At 42.3% G+C, this 24,583-nt stretch overlaps 1 protein-coding gene across 2 annotated transcripts in view; it reads right to left on the bottom strand.

The window, feature by feature from the left end:
• Positions 1-4,703: 4,703 nt before the first annotated feature.
• RSBN1L (round spermatid basic protein 1 like) overlaps positions 4,704-24,583 on the bottom strand; it is a 53,531-nt gene continuing 33,651 nt past the window's right edge. For both annotated transcript variants that reach the window (XM_048068545.2, XM_048068543.2), the window contains 5 exons: positions 20,522-20,659; positions 20,191-20,333; positions 16,641-16,808; positions 10,208-10,316; positions 4,704-10,124 (listed from right to left, as the gene is read on the bottom strand). In XM_048068545.2, the coding sequence (XP_047924502.2) occupies positions 9,468-10,124; positions 10,208-10,316; positions 16,641-16,808; positions 20,191-20,333; positions 20,522-20,659 (1,215 nt within the window). In that variant the 3' untranslated portion in view covers positions 4,704-9,467. The remainder of the gene's footprint in view (positions 10,125-10,207; positions 10,317-16,640; positions 16,809-20,190; positions 20,334-20,521; positions 20,660-24,583) is intronic.

Here is a 24,583-nt window from a genome sequence, read left to right on the forward strand (position 1 = left end):
TTCTGATAGGGTTGTTTTGTTACACAGAATAAAACTTAACCTCTTCACATGCAGGTGGATCTCAAAAGGAGCCACAGCTGTTCCGGCCCAGAGCAGTAAGCACCTAGTTCTTCCTTACAAGGATTACCCTCAGTTTTCTTGTTTATGCTGTCATCAAGAAATAACCAGGTAAGGGTACTTCCTGTGATATGGTAATTTGCTTTAAGAGTCAGTAACAAATGAAAGCCAGCAACCAGAGCAAAAAAGGAATAAAGTGACACAGCATTTCCTTTTTGATGGTGAAAATCCTCTTCTGGCGTGGAAAAAGGTTTGGTTTTCTTAACTGCTGGTACACAGACAAACAGTACGTGTACTGGACCATGCCAGCAGGTTTATGTTCAGAGAAAAAAGGGACCACAGTGGTTATGATTCTCTTTCCAAGTAAAATGTCACCACTTCTCTAAGAGGCTGAAGCTGCTGGGCGGGTCCTGTAACATGTTTGTGCCAGCAGGAAGGGGTACTTTAACAAGAAAGACGGTTTTTAATGCTGTAGGGTATTAAAGCCCTGGAAGTAAAGCCTTGGCTTTTTGGAGCAAATGTACTTATCAAGTAACAAATACAATGAAGGGAATTTTTGGGAAGAGCTGGAACGAGAAGCCTGTTCGGGGGCCGGAAGTGCTCTTCTGGGAGCCAGGATAACATCAAGTTCTAACATCTAGGGCATAATGAACACGCTTGCTGAAAATAGGGATTCATTTACATTTCCTGCGTGTAATGCAAAGAGCCAGGGAAAAACTGCCGATGGTAACAGGAACTGACTAGATCAAAGCGTCTCATTCATAAAATTTTAATTAGCTGCACTCAGCTGGAGCTGTCCTTTAAAAAGGAAAGGTCCTCGACTATGGATTTTTGCTTACTCTTCAATCACACACAGCCAGACAGAAAAACATAGGAACCAGCTGTCAGAGCCCCCTGAGGCGACTTTAAGGAAACAGCCTGTTCCGGACTAAGGTGATGGGTCTTGATTTAGAACTTCAGGTACCAAATGGTTTTTAGAAAGGATCTAACTCGAGGCTGCTTCAGTGTGGTTGTCTGCCCTGCCTCGCTAACGGGGAAGCCACGGACTGACAAAAACACAACTCTTTCTAATCCTTAGCTGTTAAAAGAGCTGTATAAAGTTGCAAAGTACCTACAAAAAAATTAACACAGCGACTTCTGCTAAGCACATCTGCGTGCTCAGTCCCAGCTTACAAGCCTCACAGTTTACAGGGAGCTGAAATGATGAATTCTTCCCTTCAAAGGGGGGAGGAAAAAAAAAACCAGCACTTTCATTCGTTTAGTAGCAACGTTTCTTTTTGTGGGAGGCGTATCTGGGCACTGCTTAGCTCTGAGAAACCTTCAGCAGTTGCTACGCATCCAGGCTAGGCCCTCGCCCACTGAAGAGGCTTCCTGTGCCATCTGTGTTAACTTCAAACAGCACCTGGGCTTAGGATCAGCTGGGGGCACTACTAGGGAGGAGGAAGGGCATTCCCCCCAGCACAAGGTCCCGAGGTCTCGGGCCTGCCAACTATAGGAAATGAGAGAAGAGCGTATATAAACACGCACAGCTACACTTACATTGTATGTGTGGCATAGAGACTAGCCTCGATCTGTACACCAAATCCAGCCCTCCTCCACAGGACGTCCCGTGGCTGGCAAGCTGGACTTGCTGTGAAATGTTCACTGGGTGCCTGAACAAACGATGGAGAAGTGAAAGGGGTGCAAAGACACCCTCCCCTCAGGGCTAACTCCTCCAAACCGCTTTAGAAGCGCTGCTGCAAACACCTAACAAGCGTTTTGGCTAACGTGAGGTGGGCTCAGGCCTGAGTAAGGCTTCATCGGAGAAGGGGCCCGAATGACAAGGGCCCTGCTTGAGGTGATTTGGCATGGTACAGCACCAAGCATGAAACCGAGCAGCCACGGTCTTCCCATAACTGAGGAATACCATAGAATAAGCAAAAAAAAAAAAAAAAAAAGCCTTGACATGATGCCAGAAAAACCCACGCTGCTCAGAAGAGCAGGGCAGCCTTCCTCACTCAAACTGAGCATATTAACAAATTGTGGTAACTTTGCTGATGGGGGAGTAAGAACTAGCCTCATTAGGACTTCACTGTACATCAGCAAGGTGAGCAGCAAATAGCAACTGTGCCCCTTTTAACAGCCCACCTATTTCACAGATGCAACTATTATCTGGACGTTTAGCAGCTCCAGTTCACTAGAACTGAACGTGGTTGTTCTAAATTGTTAGTTGTGCCTTATCATTGCTGCCTCTCATTCAACAGAAGAGGATTAACAATTTCAGCATTGGTTTGTTTGATGTTTGTGGTTTTTTTTTTTTGGGGGGGGGGGGGGGGGGGGGGAGTTTAGGGTGTTTGGTTTTTTTTTTTTTTGAAAAAAAGTTTTACTTAAAGACCTTGAAATAAACTACTGTGATTCTGAAGGCTGAAGCAAGTTTCTTTCTGGTGTCCTACACAAAATAATTTATCAGATGTTCTTATGACGCAGCCACTTGGAAGCACTGAACTGGCCAAGTTCTTACAGAGATACTTGGGTAAGAGGAACATCCCTTTTGATTGGGTATGGCCCATCAGTTTTAACCCTGACGTAAAAGTGGTGCTGTGACACCTTTGTACAAACCCCTTTGTACAATCACTCATCATTTTTTGTGATATCAGAACCCCACTCAGAAAGATTTGACAGACTTCACTGTAGTCCGCTGTGACCTTTTCAGAAGCTGTTGCAGAAGTTACAGCTACTCACAATTACCACGTTCTCCCAGGCGCTGTTCACAGCTGTGAAGCACAATGAGTACTTCTCACGCTTTTTCTTAAATTTACAGACTCACCTACCCATCATTAAATGAAACAAAAAAAAAGCAGGTTTGATAAAGTGTGAAAAGCAGATTTGATAGTGTCGGGAAAAGGGAAAGCTGATGCTGAGATGCCTCATACTGAGTTACCAGAAGCAGTCTCCAGGAGGAAGTCACTACCCGCTGACCTCGTGCACGTGAGAACACCTTTTTTCTCAGCTATCCGTGTCACACTTGACATGGGGTGTGGAGGAGAGAGCTTTGCCATCTACCAATTTGTTTTAAGACAAGTGAAAAGCTTGTTCTTCGGAAATGAAACAAAATATTTATCGTATGCTGATGATAAATATATATTATCTGTGTAATATATATATATAGATGGCATATATATGCTGATACATAATCTACATCATTTATTTCTATTCAAATCGTTCATACAAGCTTGAACACTTTGGCATGCACTGTAGATGAGCATCTACTTTTGTCTGATCCAAGAAAATAAATACTCGATGCACATGTATAAGAGGTCATGAAACTAAGTTTTTCCATTATTTATATTGCTTTTCTCGACTCGTCACCATCTCAGAGGAGTATAAAGTCTTCTGTTCTCGTACTTGGAAGATACAGCTGTGTGACGTACATCCCAAACTAACTAAAATGCTGTAAGGATCTGCATACGTGCATTCGGTGTGCTGCTAGGCATGAACAATGCTCAAAAATAAGATCGCACAGGACTAAGTTACAGAATCACTTAAGAGATGAGAACAGTACTATTTCTGACAAATACGCAGAGTAATACAGAAGCAAAAGTGTAGAGTAACCTCATGGAAATTTTCACATTTGCCCGATATAAAAGTTGGGGTAAAGATTTCGGTTAAAAACCGGGGGTACAGATGGATTTGTCAAAGTGAGATTTTGACACTCCCACCAACCCGGGATTCTAACCACATTAGGTGGTATTTATTTTAACACCACTACGGCTTGAGCACAAGTAACATTGCTTTTCAGTAGTAAACCTCCCAAATAACTTTATCCTCAGAACTACATCCTTTGCATTTATTGATATGGAAAGCTAAGCCAGTTTTTGCTTTGTTTTAAACTAAGGTAGAGATCAAAAGAACCAGACAATTTCTGCACCAAGTTAGAAAAAACAAGTCTGTACCTTTTTATTGTACCTGTATTGTCTGAAGGTTTGGATGAAGTCAGTCTCATGTATGAGCCCTTTACACCTAAAAAGGGCCAGGCTATCACCCAATGATGAAAACATCAATCTTGGTGGGTTAAGGCAATTTAAGGAACCACTGCAAACGGACACTACAATACTATTCAATATCAATATAAAATATTATCCTTGTACTGAATTTGGCTAAAGGGCAGAAAAACCCAGCACTGAGTAATGCTGTTTCCTTCAGTCTGCCCTTCCCAACAAACCAACATCACAACCGAATGGCAAACGTAAGAAAACCCTTTTCATTTAGAGTGGAACGACAACGTAAGGGCCAGAAACAATCATGAACGAAATGTTCTAGTCCTTTGGTACATGGAAACTTCTACCTGACGTCTGACTGAAGGTGACTATGTCAAAATAGGCTACAGCTTTAGCAACGTTGCTTTGTGGCATTAGTTTTCCACACCTGTGTCTAATTCACAAGGTTTTCTTCTTCTCGAGACACTTACTATGGGATCCCTTTCTCAGCTAACTGCCCCATTTTGTCCAAATGCAACCAGACTCACACAAACTGCCATAAGAAGCAGTCTTTATAACACCAGTCTAAACTCTACTAAACATCACATTTTCATTTAGGTGGACTGGAAATTAATCGGTAAAAGTAAACATATCAAAATAGTTATTGAAAAATAAAACTTGATAAAAATAGAAGTTTAATCTGCTGTTTTAATCGATGTTTGTATCAGAATATCATAACTGTACACCAAATATTAAAGGACTATTTAGGACTAATGACCTCAGCAGCAGGCTAATCTATCAGCATGACCAGAACACAAGACAACCAGTGTTTACCTGGCACTTCAACACAGCACAGCGCTAAAGCAGAAGAAATATTAGCATCATATTACAGAGCAAAAACAGTGGCCAGAAACTAACACACTAGGTTTGCAGAGTCCACATCCCTGATGATTCTAATAGGAACAGCAACCTAGATACTGTGAAGTCAATCGCTGCTTCTGGGCGAGAAGCCGCACACACGACACAGAGTTGTTTGTATTTCTAAGGAAAATGAAATCAGTGAGTCAACGTTGCCCCAGTTTTCTCATGTACGCTGCAAAATCAGTGGGATCTGCACAAAATATCAGTATCACCTATTACACAGCTTTTAAAGTGCTTTTTGTCCACCTAAAATAGTATTAGTTTAACAAACAAGAAGTAACAGGGACTCACAATCAATTTCAACAGTGCCATTCACAGCAAACTACAGATAAATGAAAATCCATCCTTTCCATTTCCAGCTTGGACACATTCACAGGTAGGAAAAAGGCGCTCGTTTGCCTAAAGACGAGGTTCTCTAAGGATGTGACCACAAGAAAATGAATGAAATTACACCGGAGAGCCTGCAAATTTCTTTTATCATTTGATCCGAATGCATACAGCTTTCATCCTGCTAGGGTCTGATGGCAATTGACACCCCCCCCCCCCCCCCCCCCCAACAGTTTATTTTGCCAATGAGCATAAAGAAAACATGGATCTTTCAGTCAATTCAGCATCCTTATTCACATGCAGATATTAGAAAATTGTCGCTTTTCAACAAGAATGTTTTTCCTATATTTCTTGGAAGACTCATTCTATTTTCCAAGTTTGTACTGTTCTGCTGATTCATTCTACAGCATTCTTCTATTTTTTTCCCCATTTCCTACATTATTTGCAACGCCAACTTATTTACTGTGCACGTGTGTTTGCTTAAAAATCAATTTTATTTATCACCAAGAAACTCTTTCACAGATGAATACTTAAATCACCCTCTGAAATAATACTTTATTTCTAATACTAGATAGAATTAATATTTCCATTAAAGATGTATTGAAATATTCACTATAGTAACAAGGAAGGGCAAAATCTGCATGCCAGCAGTACCTGTAATGAAAATGCTGTTTCAGAGTCAATTCGCAGGCATTTGGAGGGCTGGAGGATGACAACACCGAGTAACACTTGTATGTAACACATGAAGTCAGTTGCCAGAGAAATGCAAAAGCTCCGGTAATTAAAAGAGAAAAATAAAGTAGCTACCACCTTGAAAGCTATTGGTAGTGACAGTAACAATGCAGTTCTTTGCTACCCACAGGTACGGTACCAGCATCTAGGAAAGCATTTCTCAAGTTGTGCACATCGTGTCATGAGCTGGGACACCACTGCAGCACAGGCAAGAAGCCTTCGGCAGATTTCTCCAATCTGCAGAAGAACAAGGGCCGAGAGAGGTAAGTGAACCACTGGAGATTTCAGCCCAAGTACCAGCTAACGGGAAGATTTATGCACAGCTGAAATCCAGGGAGGGGAAAAAAGCAACAAGCAAAGACTAGTTTCAGTACATCAGAAGGCATGAAAGATTTATTGCTGAAGCAAAAGTCTGAATATAAAGCTGTGTGCGGCAGGGAGAGAGGTTATCGCACGGGAGCGCTTGAGAGCAAAGGCTTTTGGCAGACTAACGAACAACTTGGGAGCTGAACGTCTCCGAAGAGGTGCTCCCTCCTAAAGAGGGACCGCGTCAAAACGAACACACCACGGGCAGAGGACAAAAAGCTGTGTTGTTTTTTTTAAAGCAAACCAAGAAGTTTATGCTCATATTGCCAGTCAGCCCAGACTATCTGCAGCTTGGAATACAAAGGAAGCTTTGACGGCCATTGGTAATGTCGGAATTATTCATAGCCCATCTACAAGGAATTGTGTCTAAAAATCAGGATCTAGTTTGTCTCAAAAACAAAGCATAAAAATTGTAAGAGCTGCTCCTTTTCTCTCCTAAAATTTTGAAAGTGATAAAAAAGAAAAAAAAAAGGCTGAAGATGCAGGCAGCTGAAGCAAGTTTTCAGAACCAAGACATACCTGGGCAGAAGTGCGAGGCCCTATCAGCCAAGACCACTGAGCAGGTTGCCAAATGGAAATTAAGTTTTACCCTTAGGTGTAAAGTCATATTTGCTAAACCATTTTCAAAGGCATTTCTTCCGTCTAGACAGGACCTATGATGCAGAAAACTGTCTGCCATCAAGTGGGATGTATGCATTTTACTAAAATCTGACAAAAAAAATACTTTGACCAGAATGAATAATGAGCAGATGCATCACCAGCATACTTCTTTTTCCCCCTTTAAATCTCATTTGTACGGGAAAGTTTAAAAAAGAAAATCAGGATCTATCAGGACCGGTTTTCAAAAAGCTGAAGCTTTCTACTAACAGATTGCAAAAGCTGCGTGCTTGCTGAGAATGACAGCCTGCAGCTCCTCCCTGCCCTCACCAGCAGGCACAACAAAAGGGAACGGAAGGCTCCATAACTGTACGTGTGCTCACAAAGCCAAGGGGATTATGGTGGCAATTCCCAGGTAGCGCAGGGAACGCGGTGGGAGCTGAGACCACGTTTCTATCAGGAAGGCTCAAACCCTTACATGAACCAATTAGTTTTTCAGATCCGCACAAGCTGGAGCAGTAACTTACCATGTCACACATGAACCATTTTGCTTGCTCACGGAGTGAGGGGAAAGCAAGATCCCTGAGGCTGCAAAACTGGCAGTAACCTCTTAACCAGCATTACTGACAATAGCAGTAGGATTTAGCCACATCCAGGAGATTTGTGTTTCTATTGCTTCTCTAATACATAATTATGGCTATGTAGGAGTAACGGTTAGCAATTCAAAGGTTGATTTAATTAATAATTCCTCAACAGACCTATCTTCCATTTAAACACAACAGGGCACACATCAGTTAAATGGCTGATTTTAGTGCCAGGCATAAGTACAAAGGTAACAATCTGAATTTTAACAACCTATGAGCAAGAAACATTTGCAACAAAAGGGCCTTGGGGAGTTAAACTAGACATCACCTGAAAAAAAAAATCACATTGTTCTATTGCTACAATGGAAGCCAGAGTGATCACGAAGTGTATCAAATATCGTCAATTAAGTATGTAAGGAGGTACAACTATGAGAAAGGTGTGGGGAAAAAAATCCCCCAAAAATGGGGGCAGAGGGCTTTAGAAACAACAGGCTTATGCTCTTAAGTTTTAAATGCTTAGCTGAAGGACAGGCTGCAGGGCAGTTCGCTGCTGTTTATAGCTACCTGAAAAAGAAATATCGTTCAGATGTGTTTGAACTATACAATAATATGTTACACACAATTAAATAAGTTAAATTACAGAGTGTTTGCCATTACCACATCAGATGCTAGCTAGCCTTGAAATCCTCTTCCCTCAGAATACGGCCTGGGAGAACTGTGGAGTTCCATAGGAGCGGAGAGAGGTGAACAGTTAACTCCGCCACCGCTATCATTCCCTTGATGAAACAACTCTTACTTCCTAACTGGGACTCACAAGGGATCTTCCTACCAGACCCACTGGCCAGTATCCTTACTGCCTTGCACTACCAGCATACGAAGCAGTTCGAATCCAAATTTGCCTCGGTGAATTTTCAGGTCACCGCTCGAGTTGAGGCTGTTGTAACCATCTAAAAACATTCTTTGATCTAATTTAGTCAGGTAACTCACCGGCAGGTGGAAAGTGCTAGACTTTTTTTTTTTTTTTAAATGTGAAATGGAACTTTCTTAATCATGGCTTGTGCAGGGGGAGGAGGTAAGCATGAAAAGGAGTTTGCCACCTCGCCCCAGCTCATCAGAGAGATGCCAGCAGTTGCTGGCAGCGCTCCTGGAACCCCCTGGTACCCAACCGTACTCCCCAACGTGGGAAGGCTGCGGGCAGCACTTGCCTCTGTTCCACATTAACATCTGATGACAGTAGCCTGGGGAGTGCCTTCAACGGTCAGCTGTAAGAAACCCTGTGAAGGGAGGACTGATTTTGCATCCTGACTGATCTTGGTTTACAAAGAATGCCTCAACTCTACCTCTGTCTGCTACAGCTCCTCACGCCACAACGGGGTAAGGGCATCCTATGCTTTAGTGCAGGTAGAAGCAAAACCATTTAGAGAGGCAGTTTAACTGAATTATTTTTTGCAGATCCAAAAATAAAACCAATCTGTTATTATGAACCTTTATTAAGCGGCTCACATTTCAGTATAAATCACACTAAAAAGATCTTTAAAAAAGATATTTACACTACAGTGCTGACACATTTAAAATGAAAAAATTGGTATAAATAAGCTCTATGGAAAAGCCCGGAATTGTCAAAAACAACTCTGGCTCATCTTACAAAAAATATATATGTTAAATGTCAGCTCTACTCTAAAACCTACAACTCAAAATTATTTAAAGACTTCTTTATGTTAAACCTGCAGTGTTTACAGTGCATCTGGCCCTAAGTGCTTTGATACTTCACAGTTATGGACAGGCACTGAGGAATGTTACAAAGCTACATAACTATTTTCTGTAACAGATGCGGAGGCAAGTCACAAACTCGCCCCACAGAATTTATGAATCTTTACATTATTACATCATTAAATTTAAAAAGGAATTTAAAACAATATATACAAATTCAGCACAAAAAATCATCTTCTCTTTGTCCGTGCAGTTTTGGATATGATGAACTATGTTGTCTCGTATCATCCGGGTGTATGTGGCTTCCGGGGCATAACTTGCCTTGTAAGTCCTTGTTGGCAGGCTCAAATTTGGAATCCATTTCAAACTTAAACGTCGCCAATTCAATCCGATCCAATCCAGTCTGCACAGCCTGGCCCCTGGTGTCATTAGGCGCCACTGTCTTTTCAGCAAGATCAACATTCATGGATTCTTCTTTTATTCGGTGAGATGCAACAGGTTCATGTTTTATCGGCATAAATTCCTGCTGCAGACACTTTGTCTGCAGAGCATCTGAGAGTTTGGTGTCTTCGGAGGTATTTTTGCTTATCATACAAATTCTGCTGTCAGTCTGAAGTCCGATAACCGAAGACTTGGGGTCTGCAGAGGTCCCTGCTTCAAGAGTACTTGAATTTTGAGAGAGTTCTTCCTCCGAATGATACAGCTTGAGCCGGATGTGCCAAGCCAAACTGCACACAGCTGAAACTGTTTTGAACTGGTGCACAACATTCCTTGGGATAAAATAAATGTCATTGTCAAATAACTGAATTCTGGCATATCGAATGCCTTCCCTTCGCAGCTGATTAAGTTTTGCGTCATCAACCCACTGGACACACTGGAGGAAAAAGGAAAAAAGGATGAAAGCTTTGTTTTATAACTTACAAAGGACACCTACTTCACAGTTCACGGCATGCTTACCTGTGAGAGCGGAGGCTCATGCAAGTCTAATTGCATTCGCTGAACTACCTCTAAGAAGTCCTCAGCATGAAAACAAATTACATCTTTGGTTATACGAGGCTGCTCAGACCTACATAAAAGTAAGAATTGCACAGTCAGAGGCTGAAACTAACATGCTTGCAGATTTTCTTTATTCCCTGTAGCAAGGATAAAGCAAACGATCTAAAAATAAACACAATTTTACCGTAACATATACTTTGGAGAAGAAATGTTGCCTCAAATAGCTAATTCTCAATCACAAGCTCGTTATACCGATTAAATAAGTTAACAACAATTTCATATTTATTTTTCATTTTTTAAACAAGTGGCAATAAACGAAGCCATGAACAGTCAGAGCTCGATACTTTTAACTGACCTCAATCTGCCTCCTTGCTGACAGATGCTGGACTTACTGTCAGCACTCGGCAATGGGGTATACACATCCGCTACCTCCAAGTACACCACACTACTAGTCGGAATGCTGCAAACATCGCTTAGTATCTTAGTCTCAGACATGATAATGCTGATTCTACATTAATCTGCCACAATGCAGCAAATGCTGGCATCCTCTACAACATCCCTTAAAAAAAAAAACCGGTACTTGTGTTCACTAGGCAGCTATAGAAGAGCAAAATCTAAACTATCGATCATTACAGTACTCAAGCTGAGATAGGAATTCACCTCTTGTCCCACAACGCCCCCCTGAAAAATACACCATTCATAGAAGAATGTCTCTAGAGGAATTATCTTGAATCAGTCAGTTAACTAAATGCAAAGACAGCCACAATCCCTACCACCTTCTGATCTAAAGGCCATACTCCCTTCTTCCACAGGAACACATAAAATGAAGCTTTGCATGTGTTTGAGGGATGGGGGTTTATTTTGTTGGTTTGTTTCCATTTAAAAATCCACAGATAAGACTTGATTTACGTGGGACAAAGCTCGTGTCGGAGTTTATAGGTGCTTGCTGAAAAGCCAAGTGTTTTTGTAAGGACGGTTTATCAGCCGCCAAGAGCCCGGGTTATGACTTTCTCCATTTCTCCTCCCCAGGGCCAACAGGCACACCATGACCTACGTGGCTGCTGTGCAAGGACATGCAGGGGCTGTGCACCCAGCCACCAGCAACACCACCCCCGGAGAGCCGGGCACCCTCCTACCTCCCCACGGGCACCCAGGACAAGCCCCGAGCCCAGCCCCGAGCATGGATTCACCCGGTAAAGCAAAACCCTTTGATACATTACAGAATATTTTACAGATATCGGAGCAGTTGTCTTAAAACGCACGATGATCACCACCACTTTCTGTACACGCACGGTGCTATTTATGCACTAGGAAGCGGGCACTGATGTACAGTTTATGGGGCTTTTTAAACTGAGGAGACATGTTTGTTTAATTCAGGTCTTGACCTCAAACCAAAAAATAGCCAGTTTGAGGCTATTTACAGGGGAAAAAAAGCCTGAAAGTATGTTAGGGAACACTTTCAGATCACATATTTTACTTTCAGTTTTGCAAAGATGAAAGTTTCTCTCCATTTTGTTCTAAGTACTCCTGAGGAGGTTTTAAGTATTGAAGGCACAAACCTTAAGGAACCATCTCTCATCAATGACATCAAAATATTAGCTGCATTAATCTACTTTTTACGATGAAGTTATATATACAGTTGTGTTTTTGTAGTAAATGTTTCTAAAAGATGATTTACATTAGGCAAGAATGTGTACCTGCATCTGGAGTCAGCATCAGTTGAAAATGAAGTGAAGAACCAACACTAATATACATACAAAGAGCGTTCACACACTAAAAGACTTCAACCCAAAGCAAAGCTTTCACTGCATCATTTACTCAGTGTTCTGTGCATTATACAGGCTACAGTAAAGTCAACAATTTTTGTTTAAACATTGCTTTTCTCAGTCTCTGTATACGTGTGCAATTTAATGCATTACTAACTACTGAAATCCTGCCACAAAACATGGCAGTTTCCTCTGTTTACAAAAGGAATGCCAGGAAATTTTTAATTCTAAAATTGGAAATTTGTTATTTAGCACAGCAACTTGGAGATTATATTTTGTACAATATAAATCAAGCGCAACCATAGCAAAATAATTCGTTTAGATGTCCAAAAAGACATTTAATCCAAACTATAAAGTGACCTAGGAAAAAAGTGACCTAGGAAAAACCCATCTAACTCCCTACTAGGGCACTGATAGAACTATTTATGGCAAGAATCTTTTTTCTTTAACCTCATTCTTCAAAACTGCTACACTTTGTGCTCTAACTTTTCAAAACAGACTCAAGATTACTGACCTCCAGTGTTACATCAGAAATATTCATGGTAAGGTCTGGCAACATTAAACAAGTCCCTATGACCATAAAGAGAAGCACTAACAGCTCCCTGGTCTGGAACACAAGCTCAGAAGCTGCCTGCTGAAGCACTGGACAGAGGGGTTGAGTTTTTACCAACAGCAATGACATTAAGTGGCCTTTGCTGTCCCTGTAAAAGCACACCTCAATTTCACAGAATCATGGAATGGTTTCAGTTAAGAGACCCTTAAAGACCACCCAGTTCCAACCCCTGCCATGGGCAGGGACACCTCCCACCAGCCCAGGTTGCCCAAAGCCCCATCCAGCCTGGCCTTGAACACCTCCAGGGATGGGGCAGCCACAGCTTCTCTGGGCAGCCTGTGCCAGGGCCTCACCACCCTCAGAGTGAAGGATTTTTCTGATATCTATTCCTCTTATAGTTTAAAGCCATTCCCCCTTGTCCTATCACCACACCCCCTGAGAGAGTCCCTGCCCAGCTTTCCTGTAGGACCCTTTAGGCACTGGAAGGCCGCTGTAAGGTCTCCCTGTGGCCTTCTCTTCTCCAGGCTGAACCACCCCAACTCCCTCAGCCTGTCTTCATGGGAGAGGTGCTCCAGCCCTCTGATCATCCTTGTGTCCCTTCTCTGGACTCATTCTAATACATCCATGTCCTTCTTCTGGGGCCCTCAGAAGGCCCCAGAGCTGGACGCAGGGCTCCAGGTGAGGTCTCATGAGAGCAGAGCAGAGGGGCACAATCCCCTCCCTCACCCTGCTGGCCACGCTTCTGCTGATGCGGCCCAGGACACGGTTGGCTTTCTGGGCTGCAAGCGCACATTGCTGGCTCACGTTGAGCTTCTCATCAACCAACACCCCCAAGGCCTTCTCCCCAGGGCTGCTCTGTCTACTCATCACTCGGACTTTCAGTTCCCATAACTGAAAACTTGACCGGCATTTGCTAAGTTCTAAAGCATGCCTGGTATCACACATGAGAACACCACTAAGTAAACAGCACAATGACAACACGAGCACTTGTCAGACTTGAAGGACTAGTAGAGTCCTTAAAATGTCTGCTAGTAAGAGCCAGAGCTCTTCTACAATTTATAATCATGTAAATTAAACAAAAGGCATAATCCAATAATTTTAGAAATTCTCAAGTAAAGAGCTTGTCATATTTGGAAGAACAATTTTTTTCTTTTCCCAAGTACTAATGCTTTTGTTTGCAGTTATGTTCTCCATCCCCAAAAGCTTTTCCTTTGACAATTCTGTTCCTGTGTTCCCGAAAAGACACATCATACTACCTAATATTCACACCTAAATAAATCCTACTTTTAGTCATCTGCAGCTTCTGGATTACACCATTTACCTCTTTATGCTAACCAGCTCAGTTCACCCAAACATTTGGTGTTGAACATCTAAATTGTCCTGGCCTCAAGGAGCAACCGTGCTACCACTTCCACAGTTACACCGAGAGCACAAGGGACAGCACAGCTTTCTACTTCAGTCCTTTAAAAACATCACGCAGGACAGAGATTTAATTACCGCACCTTTCTCTTACTCCACGAGCAGTAATCATAATTCCACAATCCTAATGAAATTTGTTTTTCTGAAAATCAGCATCTTCCCTGTGGTCCACCAACTGTCTCACAACACAGCAGTCTTTTCATAAAGCTGATAAAGATATATTGTGGGGTTTTTCCTTCCAGAAAGGAATGAGACACACTGACAACTGCAATAAAATTCTTCAACATAAATTGTCCACAGAAGTATTCCATTGCAGCTGCAGAAACATCCCTTAAAAACTATCATGGAGACTTTTTGCCCAAGCACTATCTACCCAAATTATGCATATGTATTGCCCTTACTAGTACTGTGCACCCAGATCATAAAGCAAGGCATATTTCCTCTTCTTCAGTTTCCTCTGACCACAAAACCCCAAGAGTAAACTCATTTGCAAAAGTAACCTATGAGAACGACGATTCACATCAAAAACACGGCCAGCACTTCTCAAAGGATTCAGCAGCTGTGGGAAGCAGTTCCCTGGCCTTCAAGTACTTTTCTACACCTATATTCCCTTATAAGCACCACTAAGCTATTTTTCTCAAGCTCAATTCACTCTTACATGAACTAAATACGAACTAATCACTCAGTTCAATGACATTTATTTTCTCCTCACAGAACACATGATTTTTATATATGGTATCTAATTATTAAAATGTGCGTGTTTTTTTTTCCATAGAGCTCGCATCATCCCTAGCATATATTAAGGTTTAACTTCTGTCGAACTACTCAAATAGATTAAAAATTTATTTTTCAAGAACAGTTTAAGATTTCCATGCATGTTGCTTCCTGTAGTACATTAACTGACAGCTTAAGGATTATGGTAAAGATGATGTAACACATTAAAATAATTGCAGATATTAAGTAATGGTATTTCACTATCTTAAGCCTTGCTTAGTTCCCTTAAAGAACAGGGAAGTGCCTTTTCAAAACTGTACAAATAGAGGGACAGGGGAAGAAGTTATCACTGAGGTCAAATCAAGCTTGAAATATCATTTTCATTTTATGCTGTGTTCGGCATTTTCCTCCCATACATTTGTCAGTTCCACATTTTTCCTGCATTAAAAGATGCCTTTTCAGTCCTTATACTGAAGTGAAATGCTGATTGTTACTTCCCCTCCCCGAAGTGAAGTACTTTCAAGTTTGTTGGATAATTTTGCCTAGTTTTAGCCATCTTCAGATCACGTTTTAATTTATAGTGGATTTTTATTCTAATTATTTTTTTGGAGTTTAAATGGAAGCTGGATAGAATCTCTTCTCCACAAGTTCCAACCTATGAGAGAAGATGATGGTTTTAATCTGAAAAGCATAAAAGGCAGGGAAACGTATTTTTAGAATATAAATGAATGTGTAATCATGTGATGGTTTCCAGGGGAGAAGAATCTTGTTATGGAGGGATAGGGCAAGGATGGGAAGATCCCACAGACATTTATTTACTGCTGAATTCTTACTAACACCCATGGGCACTCAAGTTAGTTTCTTAAACTTTTGTTGATAAAGCTTTGAGCATCTCCCCCCCTTCCCCCCATCCGATTTACACGGTATCCCAACTATAGCTCTCCTACCACTCCTCAGTCTTAACTCACTCCAGCTTCTCACAATCAGAGCAAGCAGGAAGTTTAAGGCTCCAGCTATCATCAACCTGATGAGGAAGTAAACAGCAAGATCTCAGCGCCCAAAATAAGACCACAGACTTCAGAGCAATCCAGTTCTTCTCCAGGGGCAATTATTCTACGTCCTATCGCAATGAACCCAGTCACTGTAACACAAATTTGCATCATCTCATCCAGAGGGAATTCAGTCCTTGAAATTCTAGACAGGAAGGTAAGAGGAGCAAAAGGTGTTCTTTGTGTTTAAATATGTAAAATAACCTCCAAAACTAATATCATTCTCCCAGAAGAAGGTCAGAAGTTCCTGAAAAACGACTCAGTTCTGAGCCAGGGAGGCCACGTGACTAGTTTTTGTTTTTTTATTTGACCAAAATGTAAACAACTTCTAACGAGACAGTTTCATTTCCTGAGTCACATATGGGAATTTCAGAAAGACACCAAGGAATATCACAGCCTCCGAGAGGATTCTTCTTATGGGACCTACCACATACAAATCAGGGCTGTAACAGCCATGCCTTTGAAGCAGAAGCATAAAGATTCACAAAGACAACAGACAACACAAAGAATTGCCAAAAGGTCTTTGTCCACACCTCTGATGCAAAAATTCCAGTCAATCTACATGTGCTGTTTAAAGCAAAACAAAGTGTAAAATGTTTTTACATCCAACGGCAATTTAGTTACAGCAACTCAGTTACAGCTATTAAACGGTCACGGCAAGGCATCTTTCGAGTTTCTTTCTAGTTTCAACCACACAGCAAAGCTGTAGCCCTCCTAGCAGAGGGCAGACAAGCACATAGATAGAGGGGGAAAAAAATCCAATATCTATTAAGTCTTATCTAAATTTCTCTAACACTAGATCAGATTATTCAGTGCTCTGTCTGCTGATAATAAAGAGAAATTCAGGTAAATGTTTCTCTGACACCTAGCTGAGAGAGTCAATCAGAACATACCACTCTCCACAGTGCACAGCCTTCAATACTCCCACAGCAGCGGTAGTCTGGCGTTCAAAACCTTGTCCTATGTGATCTGCATGGGCTCGCGTCCGGTCTTCAAATAGCATTTCACGGGGTTCACTGGTTCGAGGTAGGTACTGCAAGTTTTTTATTTCATTGGTAGTTCTGTATAAGAAAAAAATAATACTAGTGATACGGAAATTTCCCTTAATTACTTCATTTCTACCCACAGCCAAGGCTGTGAGAATGTATAGTCAAATGAGAAAGACAGTAACACAAGACAAATAAAATACGCAATGAGCTAAGCAAAAACTCCAAACACTGATGCAATATTAAAAAAGTCAAGCTCCTAAGCGTACTGAAAGACCCTAATGACTGTCTCACTCAGTTGCATGCCCTAACAAAGGGTCCTGGAGCTTCATTTGAGCTCAAGCCTGGGACTTCATCTTTGCCTGAGCCATGCTGTAAGAGCACTGGTCTTCAGCTGGGCTAACAGTACGTGTACCAGTGATATACCCCTCAGCTGTCCCTCAAGTAGTTTTTGATTGTTCAGTTTTCACCAGACAGCTGGAAAATGCATGTGCATATTTAGTTTCAGAGCTGGGAACGAGAAGCAGAAATAGATTATTTCTCCAGGGCTTAACAAACGTGGAACACACGACGCAGCGGGGAGCAGAGCCACAAGGCCACTTCCTGTCCAGCTACAGCCCACACTGCGTGCTGCAACACATTTCCCAAGAAATGCTCTGCTTAGAACTGCTGGACAGCCACGGTTAGAAGGGACATCTGGAGGGTGTGCAGTCTGCCTTCCCCTGCTCAGCCACAGTGGGTTGCTCACGACTGCGTCCAGTCAGGTTCTGAGCATCTCCAAGGTCAGAAACCGCACAGGCTCCGTGCAGCCTGCTCTAGGGTTCAAGTGCCCATACTGTAAAGGTGGTCCTGATTCTTATTTTAAATAGAAAATCTTTTATTTCAGCTTCTGTCTGTTGCCTCTTGTCACGTCACAGGGCACTGCTGCAAACAGCTTAACTTAGAGCCTTCCGTCAGTTGCTCGTACTCATTGATGTGATCCCAACTGAGCCTTCCTTTCCCAAGGCTGCACCCCAGTTCTCCCAGCCACCCCCTTGCATGTCACCAGACCTGCTCCAGTATGGCCATGTCTTCAGCCAGCGAGCCCCAAATTGGGTGTGACATCCCAGATGTGGTTCACCAGTGCGCTCAGCAGAGGGCAAGAACTGCCTCCATCACTGCTGGCAGTGCTCTTCCCAACCCTGTCCAAGAGGCTGTTGCTCTGCTTCGTCAAAGGCACGCTGACAGCTCACGGCCAACTTGGCATTCACAAGGACCCTCAACTCTTTTCCTGTCAGGCTGCTTTCCAGTTGGGCTCCAGCCTGCGGATCACAGGGTTATTCCTCACAGCTGCAGGACTCTGAACTTCCCCTCGTTGACCTCCTGAGACTTCTGCTGCCCTCATTTTCTCCAGCCTGTCAAGGGCCCTCTAGCTTGGCAGCACAATCCTCTTCTGCATCAACCACTCCTTCCAGCTTCTGTTGTCCACAAACTTGCTGAGGGTGTTCTCTGTCCCGTCATTAATTAATGAAGATGTCGACACCTTTGGCCAATGCTCTTCAACACCTGGAGTGCTGCCCTCCTGCTGCACCCTGTGCCGCTGATCCTTTAAGCACAGCAGTTCAGCTAGTTCTCAGTTCACTTCATTGTCTATCCATCTACTTTGTCCCTCATTAACTTGAATTTGAGAAAGTTATGGAAATAGGTGTGCTGTGTGGAAAGCCTGTCTGAAGACAAGATCAACACCACCCAGCACTCCCCTCATCCACCGAGCTAGTCGTTTAGTTGTGGAATAGAACTGAATCACAGAATATCCTGACTTGGAAGGGAGCCCCAAGGATCATTGAGTCCAACTCCTGGCTCCACACAGAACCACCCAAAAACCAGACCATGTGTCTGAGAGCACCGTCCAAATGCTCCTTGAATTCCAGCAGCTCGGTGCTGTGCCCACTGCCCTGGGGAGCCTGTCCCAGTGCCCGACCACCCTCTGGGTGCAGAACCTTTCCCTAACCCCCAGCCTGACCCTCCCCTGTCCCAGCTCCATGCCGTTCCCTCGGGTCCTGTCGCTGTCCCCAGAGAGCAGAGCTCAGCGCCTGCCCCTCCGCTCCCCTTGTGAGGAAGGCCATCATGCTGATAAGGCATGATTTATAAGGAATGATTTCCCCTCTATAAACCAAGGCTAGCTACTCCCAATACCTATGTTGTCCCTTAGTATTTCAAAGCAGCATCCTTCCAAGGGTCAATCTGAGGTTGACCAGCCTGCACTTGCCCAGATCCTGCTTCTCACCCCCTCTAAAAGATCAGTGATATTTGCTTTCTCCCAGTGCTCGGGAACCCTTGCCAACTGCCGTGACCTTTCGAAGGTCATTGAGAATGTTGAGAATGGCCTTGCAATGACACTGGCCAGCTCCCACAGCACTTCTGGGTGCATCCTGTCAAGCCCCCATGGGCTTGTGAATGTCTCATCTATGTAGGTGGTCCTTAATCCAGCTCTCCTCCCCTGAAGGCAGGCAGTCCTTGCTCCAGACCTTCCCACTATCTCTGGGACCTGGGAGCCCTGACGGCCAATCTGACCAGTAACGAGCAGGGCAAAGAAAACTCCCAGTACCTTGGTCTTTTCTATGTCTTTTGTCTCTAGGACCTTTGCCCCATTCAGCAGACAATCTAAGCTTTCCCTACAATTTCTTTTCCTGCCCATATACCTGTGGAAGTCCTTATTGCCCTTCGCATCTTGCCAAATTCAACCCCAGATGGACTCTGGCTTTAAACTGCATCCCCCTCCATGGTCACTGTCTGTATACTCCTCCTAAGGCATTTGACCTTGCTTCCAGTTCTTGTCCCCTTCCTTTCTGTACTTGAATTTTGAGCAAGAGAGCTCCAAAGACATCATGTAGCTTTCAAGTTCTGCAGAGGACATCCTCACTCTTAAGCTGGTACTTACACCCAGTAACGCAGCAAAGTGTAAATGTTTAATTTAATTTAAATTTTAACATTTAAACTAAACATTAAATTTTTAACATTTAATGTTGCACGTGTCACCTTCCTGACGAGAGAGAAGCTCTTGTCCCTTGAGATCTTTAAAGATTCTGATCATGTTTAAGAGCAGGGGTGTTAATACCTGTCTCCTAGCATACATCAGCAGTTTGCCTACTTGTATTTCTCTGCACTTTTCACCTCGCTACATCAGAAGTCATTGCACAGGGGAAGCAAGGAACATTTAGGCTGCTCTGTAACCTTAAGTTCTTAGTAAAGTTCTAGAGAGAACCAGCACCCTACTTGGCCAGACAGCAAACAATTAAAAAAACAAAAACATCACCACCAATAACAACTCTTACAAAACAAAGCAACTTAAAAGTATGTATTTTAACAAGATTTACAGAAGTTCACAGTAAGATAAAATATCAACCAACAAAAGGTTTGGGATAAAGTGAATTTTCAAACTAACCAAACACTCATCAAGGAAAATATTTCAACGTACCTCTTCCTTTTGAAAGGTGACTTTGGCATGTCAGCCACAGGGATCATCTGTTCTCCCGGACGTACCCACATAATGGGACCATCATCACTGTCTTTACGACTCTCTAACTTTAAGCTAGAAAGCGTTCCCCATGGCAGTGTACACTAATGGGAAATACAAGGCACAATTTTTAAGTGAGTTCCCTTTTTTTAAGCAGCCTTTATCTGTTACAATGAAAACATTTATTAAGCAACTCAAATATCTAAGCGAGTATCACAGTACTCTCACTTTATTACAAGAGTACTAGAGAGCGTTGTCCCCCTTCTCCCACCCTATTCCCTTCTGTCCTTACTTTTAAGAAGGGTGATTCTTCCAACATATCAAGGAATTCAGGAAAGTAATCCCCCACTTCCTCATCAACTGCTCCAACCAGGCTGATCTGTCTCATTGGGCCAGCTCTATACGTACCATGAGAGTATGTTCTTTTTACCTACAAGTAGAATATGACAGTAAAAGTTACACCGAGGTCTCTACCGCTCAGTCTGCATTCAATCTTTAATCTGCAAAGTCTGCATTCAAACCTTTAATCTCCGTGCTTACATTTTCTGATTGATATCGAGTCCTACACAGTCCTCATTGTACTCAAGATTATTGAGCTCAGTTACTACGGTGTCATCACCGAAGACAGAAGCTCTCATTAAAGATGTATGACAACTATCTTCTATATTTTAAAGTCTGAAAGTAAGATGGAGTAAATATTGCCTTTCAAGAAAATAATATTCCAAAGGTAGCAACTGTGAAAAACTATTCAAGCATGTTCTACTCAGTTAGCGATAAATCAGCATTCTTACCTGGATTACCTGATCTGCAAATTTAACTCAAGTCTGAGTTTTTACTTTTTCCTCTAAGAGTCATGCAGCGCCCTGAGTTGCAACTAAATAAATTCTAAGCAATTCTGCTGATCACCCTCTCCAGTACAGCCACCACGTGAGCCCATTAACTGCAACCAATTATCACGGTGAAGACAAGGCCCATGTAGAGCTGGTGCAGGGAGAGAAAGAAAGACAACTATTCCTTCATTTTTCCTGTCTTCTGCTCTCCTTCCACTTGAAGGGCCCTAACATTCAACACCTTTTTAACAAAAATCTTATTTTAACCATGAATAGGAAAAGCACTATATTTAAAATAAAAGCAACAGAACTTAAACTGATCTGCCTTAAGTGAACAAACTACTTAAGCGTAAGTGATCAGGACCACTTTCTCTTAAGCGTCTGATTCCCCATTTAACAGGCTGAACACAGCAGTGTCATCAGATGAAATACGATCAGAACAGAGGGGAGAGCAGATGGATTACGGCACAAACCAGCAAGGCGTTTTTCCCTTGCACTGCATCTCTAGACATTCTGCATGCAAAGCAAGCAAGCGAGAACACAAAAAAGATCAGGGAAAACAGTTAATGGAGTACAACGGAACTATGGTCCTCAGCCAAAAGACTACTCGCATTTCCAGAGCTCTGTTAACTATGACGATGAGGAGGGTAATTCGCAGCAGTTCCAGAAAAGACGAAGTCATGCAATATGGATCAACACTGTGCCCTTCTTAGAAGCTAGAAGGATGTACCAAGATGCCTTCCAGAAACTAAGAACCAAACCCTCTCCTTCATACCCCCCAGGCCACGGAGGACTAACTAAAAGGAGGCCTTCACAAGATGTCTGAGCTGATGTAACAGCAAGCCAGAGCCACGCTGAAAAGAGCAGTACTGCCAGAAAGCAGCATTCCCCTATTCCCCAAAATCCGTAGTCATACATTCCTGCAGCTCTTTTGCACTGACACCTGGTGATTTGGTTCTAAGTCCTCAGCAAATACCCAGTTCTGCTGAATTTCCACCAGCTCGGCCCATGGGGGTGTCTGCCCCGGCACCAAGTGACAGCAGGATAAGGAAGGGACACAGCCTGTTTCATTAGTGGCTTACTGCACATCAATTCCACAGTACCCAGAAAAAAATACTTTCTAAAGCTACAGCTAGCCACAAATTTGTCAGTTTATTGACAAACGTGATGTGTAAATGGATCGTTCTTCTCCTAGCATAAGTATTTAGCGTGCTTAGCATTCTACCAGTCCTGGCCAGGACAAGAAGCTGCCACGTACATCTACACCCCTGATTTTTTTTTTATTATTATTATTTTTTCCTTAGGAAAGGAATATAAGTTAGAGATAGACCATGAAAATGAATGGCTGGCCAGAAAGAACAAGAGGCAGCCTGACAGAGGAGGCAGCTGGTGGCAGTGAGCATCATCTTCTGCAGCAGCCATCTCCAACTGCTCATCCTTTTCCACTGCCTTTTCCTGCAGCAGCAGACGTGGTTGGTCTCTGCTTCAAAGCTGCCAACAAGCAGAAGATGACTTCCAGCTGCCCTTGAGAAACTGCTCTCTCATCTCTCCCATGGACTGGGCACAAACAGAACAGCTCAGCTGGAAGGGACCATTCTAAGACCATCCAGTCCAAAAGTAAAACGAAACCTCTTAAAACAGCAAAATACGGATAACCTACATATAAGCACAGCAGCGTGAGATAAGACAGCAATGTTTTCTCACTCTTTCCCATCACCATCTTTTTGCTGGTTTGTTCATAGGACGAGGAAAATTACCCTATATAATTCTGAACTCTCAAAAACAATGTTGATATACTAAAAATGGAGTGATACATGAAGTTCTATACATGAAGTTGTCATTAAGTTGTGCATCGACTACAGACCGTGATTATACCAATTCCATACACCCTTCACGTGGTAATCCTCTGAAGGTGATTTTACTGAACCACAGTGAACACTGAACTCTGTTACAAATTTGCTCAAACAGCTGGAACAATCTAAATCCAGAATAAAAGAAGGGATCACTGACATGTAGTTTTTCTATCTTACGGTCAACAGGAATGAAATCACACTCACAGAAAAATCAACTAAAAAGCAGTATAATAGAAAACACAGGAGAAACAGGTAGATAGACGTAACTGAATCAATACAACAGCCTAACGTCTTTCTTCTCATTTAGCATAAATTTGAAGTATGTCACCTAAAAATGCACAAAAGGATCCTGTGTCAATCTCTCACATTAAGAAAATAGAAAGTTATGACAGTAAAACCACCCTCCAATCAGAATTAGTAAAACTTGAGAATTAGCTGCTTCTGTGACTAGCATTGCAAGAACTGATTGTTTTTAGTATAACTTAATTTGCTCAGTTTTAAGTAAGAATTTATTAAAAGTATTTTAGCAAAAAAGCAACTATTTTTAGCATAAAAGCATTGCTGTCCCAAAGAGCCTGAAGAATAATACTGAAATTCTACTGAAAAAATACCACTGATATATTTGAGCATTATTATTCAATAAATTGGAAGCACCTTAGACACTATCTTAAAGGCTTCCCATTTTCCGTGTGGAAGATACACGGACTGGAAGCAGAAGTCCAGAGAAACCAAACCTTTTAAGGCTTCTTTTTCTAAATGTAAACTAGAGCACATCACAACTGAATCCTTATGTTGAATAAAGTACTTTTTTCCATCCAAATATCTGATTTTTATGATTTTAATGGTTTAAAGGTCTTCCAGTTTTTCAGCTTTAAAAGCAGGACGTCTGGAAAGAAGTCAGCATACAACGGTGCATCGTAAGAAAGAGCACCAAAAAGAAGAAACAACCACTGAACCCAAAATAATTTCAAGGAACCCACAAAGAAAGCTCCACCAAACAACAAAAACATTAAGTAACCATAAAAATAAGCTGGGACATCTAGGAGAATAGCAGGCTTTCATTTCAACACAAGTGCACAAGCAATGCACTTACAAATTTGCACCTTAGAACGAAGAACAACCCAGCCTCACGGTCACTGTTATTGTGCTCATTCTGCTAACTCAGCAGCAATAGCCAGGAATGCCTAGGAGTCAATGTCGTGTTCCTTCTTACTTGGTACGCTTGGAAAAGGTGCCCAAAAGGCTTTCTGTTTCTTGCCACCTCTTTTCAAGTCCTTGAAAGCTTACATGTGTTTCTGTTCCAACTTGCACTGAAAATAACACCCTAGAATTACTCTGAGCTTAAAAATACTTGCAAATCTGCTTGCTTTTAAAGCCTATGTACTCCTTAAGGGGTTTTTTTAGTCAGTTTTTGCGATCAGGTTAAGACACCTTGACAGTTTTATGATTTTTAGAAGGTTATTCATTATCACCAAAGCTTTAAGTTTTAGGAGATGCACCCCAGGGCTTTTATTGCAATACAGTTCTACCAGCGTCCTTTTACCACTGCAGTTAGTGCTGTCACTTCACATTGCAGCTGAATTCCTCAAATAACACAGGATGGATACGCCAACAATTTAAAAGCAAGATGACCTATTATTCTGTACTCCACTGACACAGAAACAGTGAAGC

The sequence above is a fragment of the Anser cygnoides genome, chromosome 1, assembly GCF_040182565.1.
Source record: "Anser cygnoides isolate HZ-2024a breed goose chromosome 1, Taihu_goose_T2T_genome, whole genome shotgun sequence".
In the NCBI taxonomy this organism is placed as follows: Eukaryota; Metazoa; Chordata; class Aves; order Anseriformes; family Anatidae; genus Anser; species Anser cygnoides.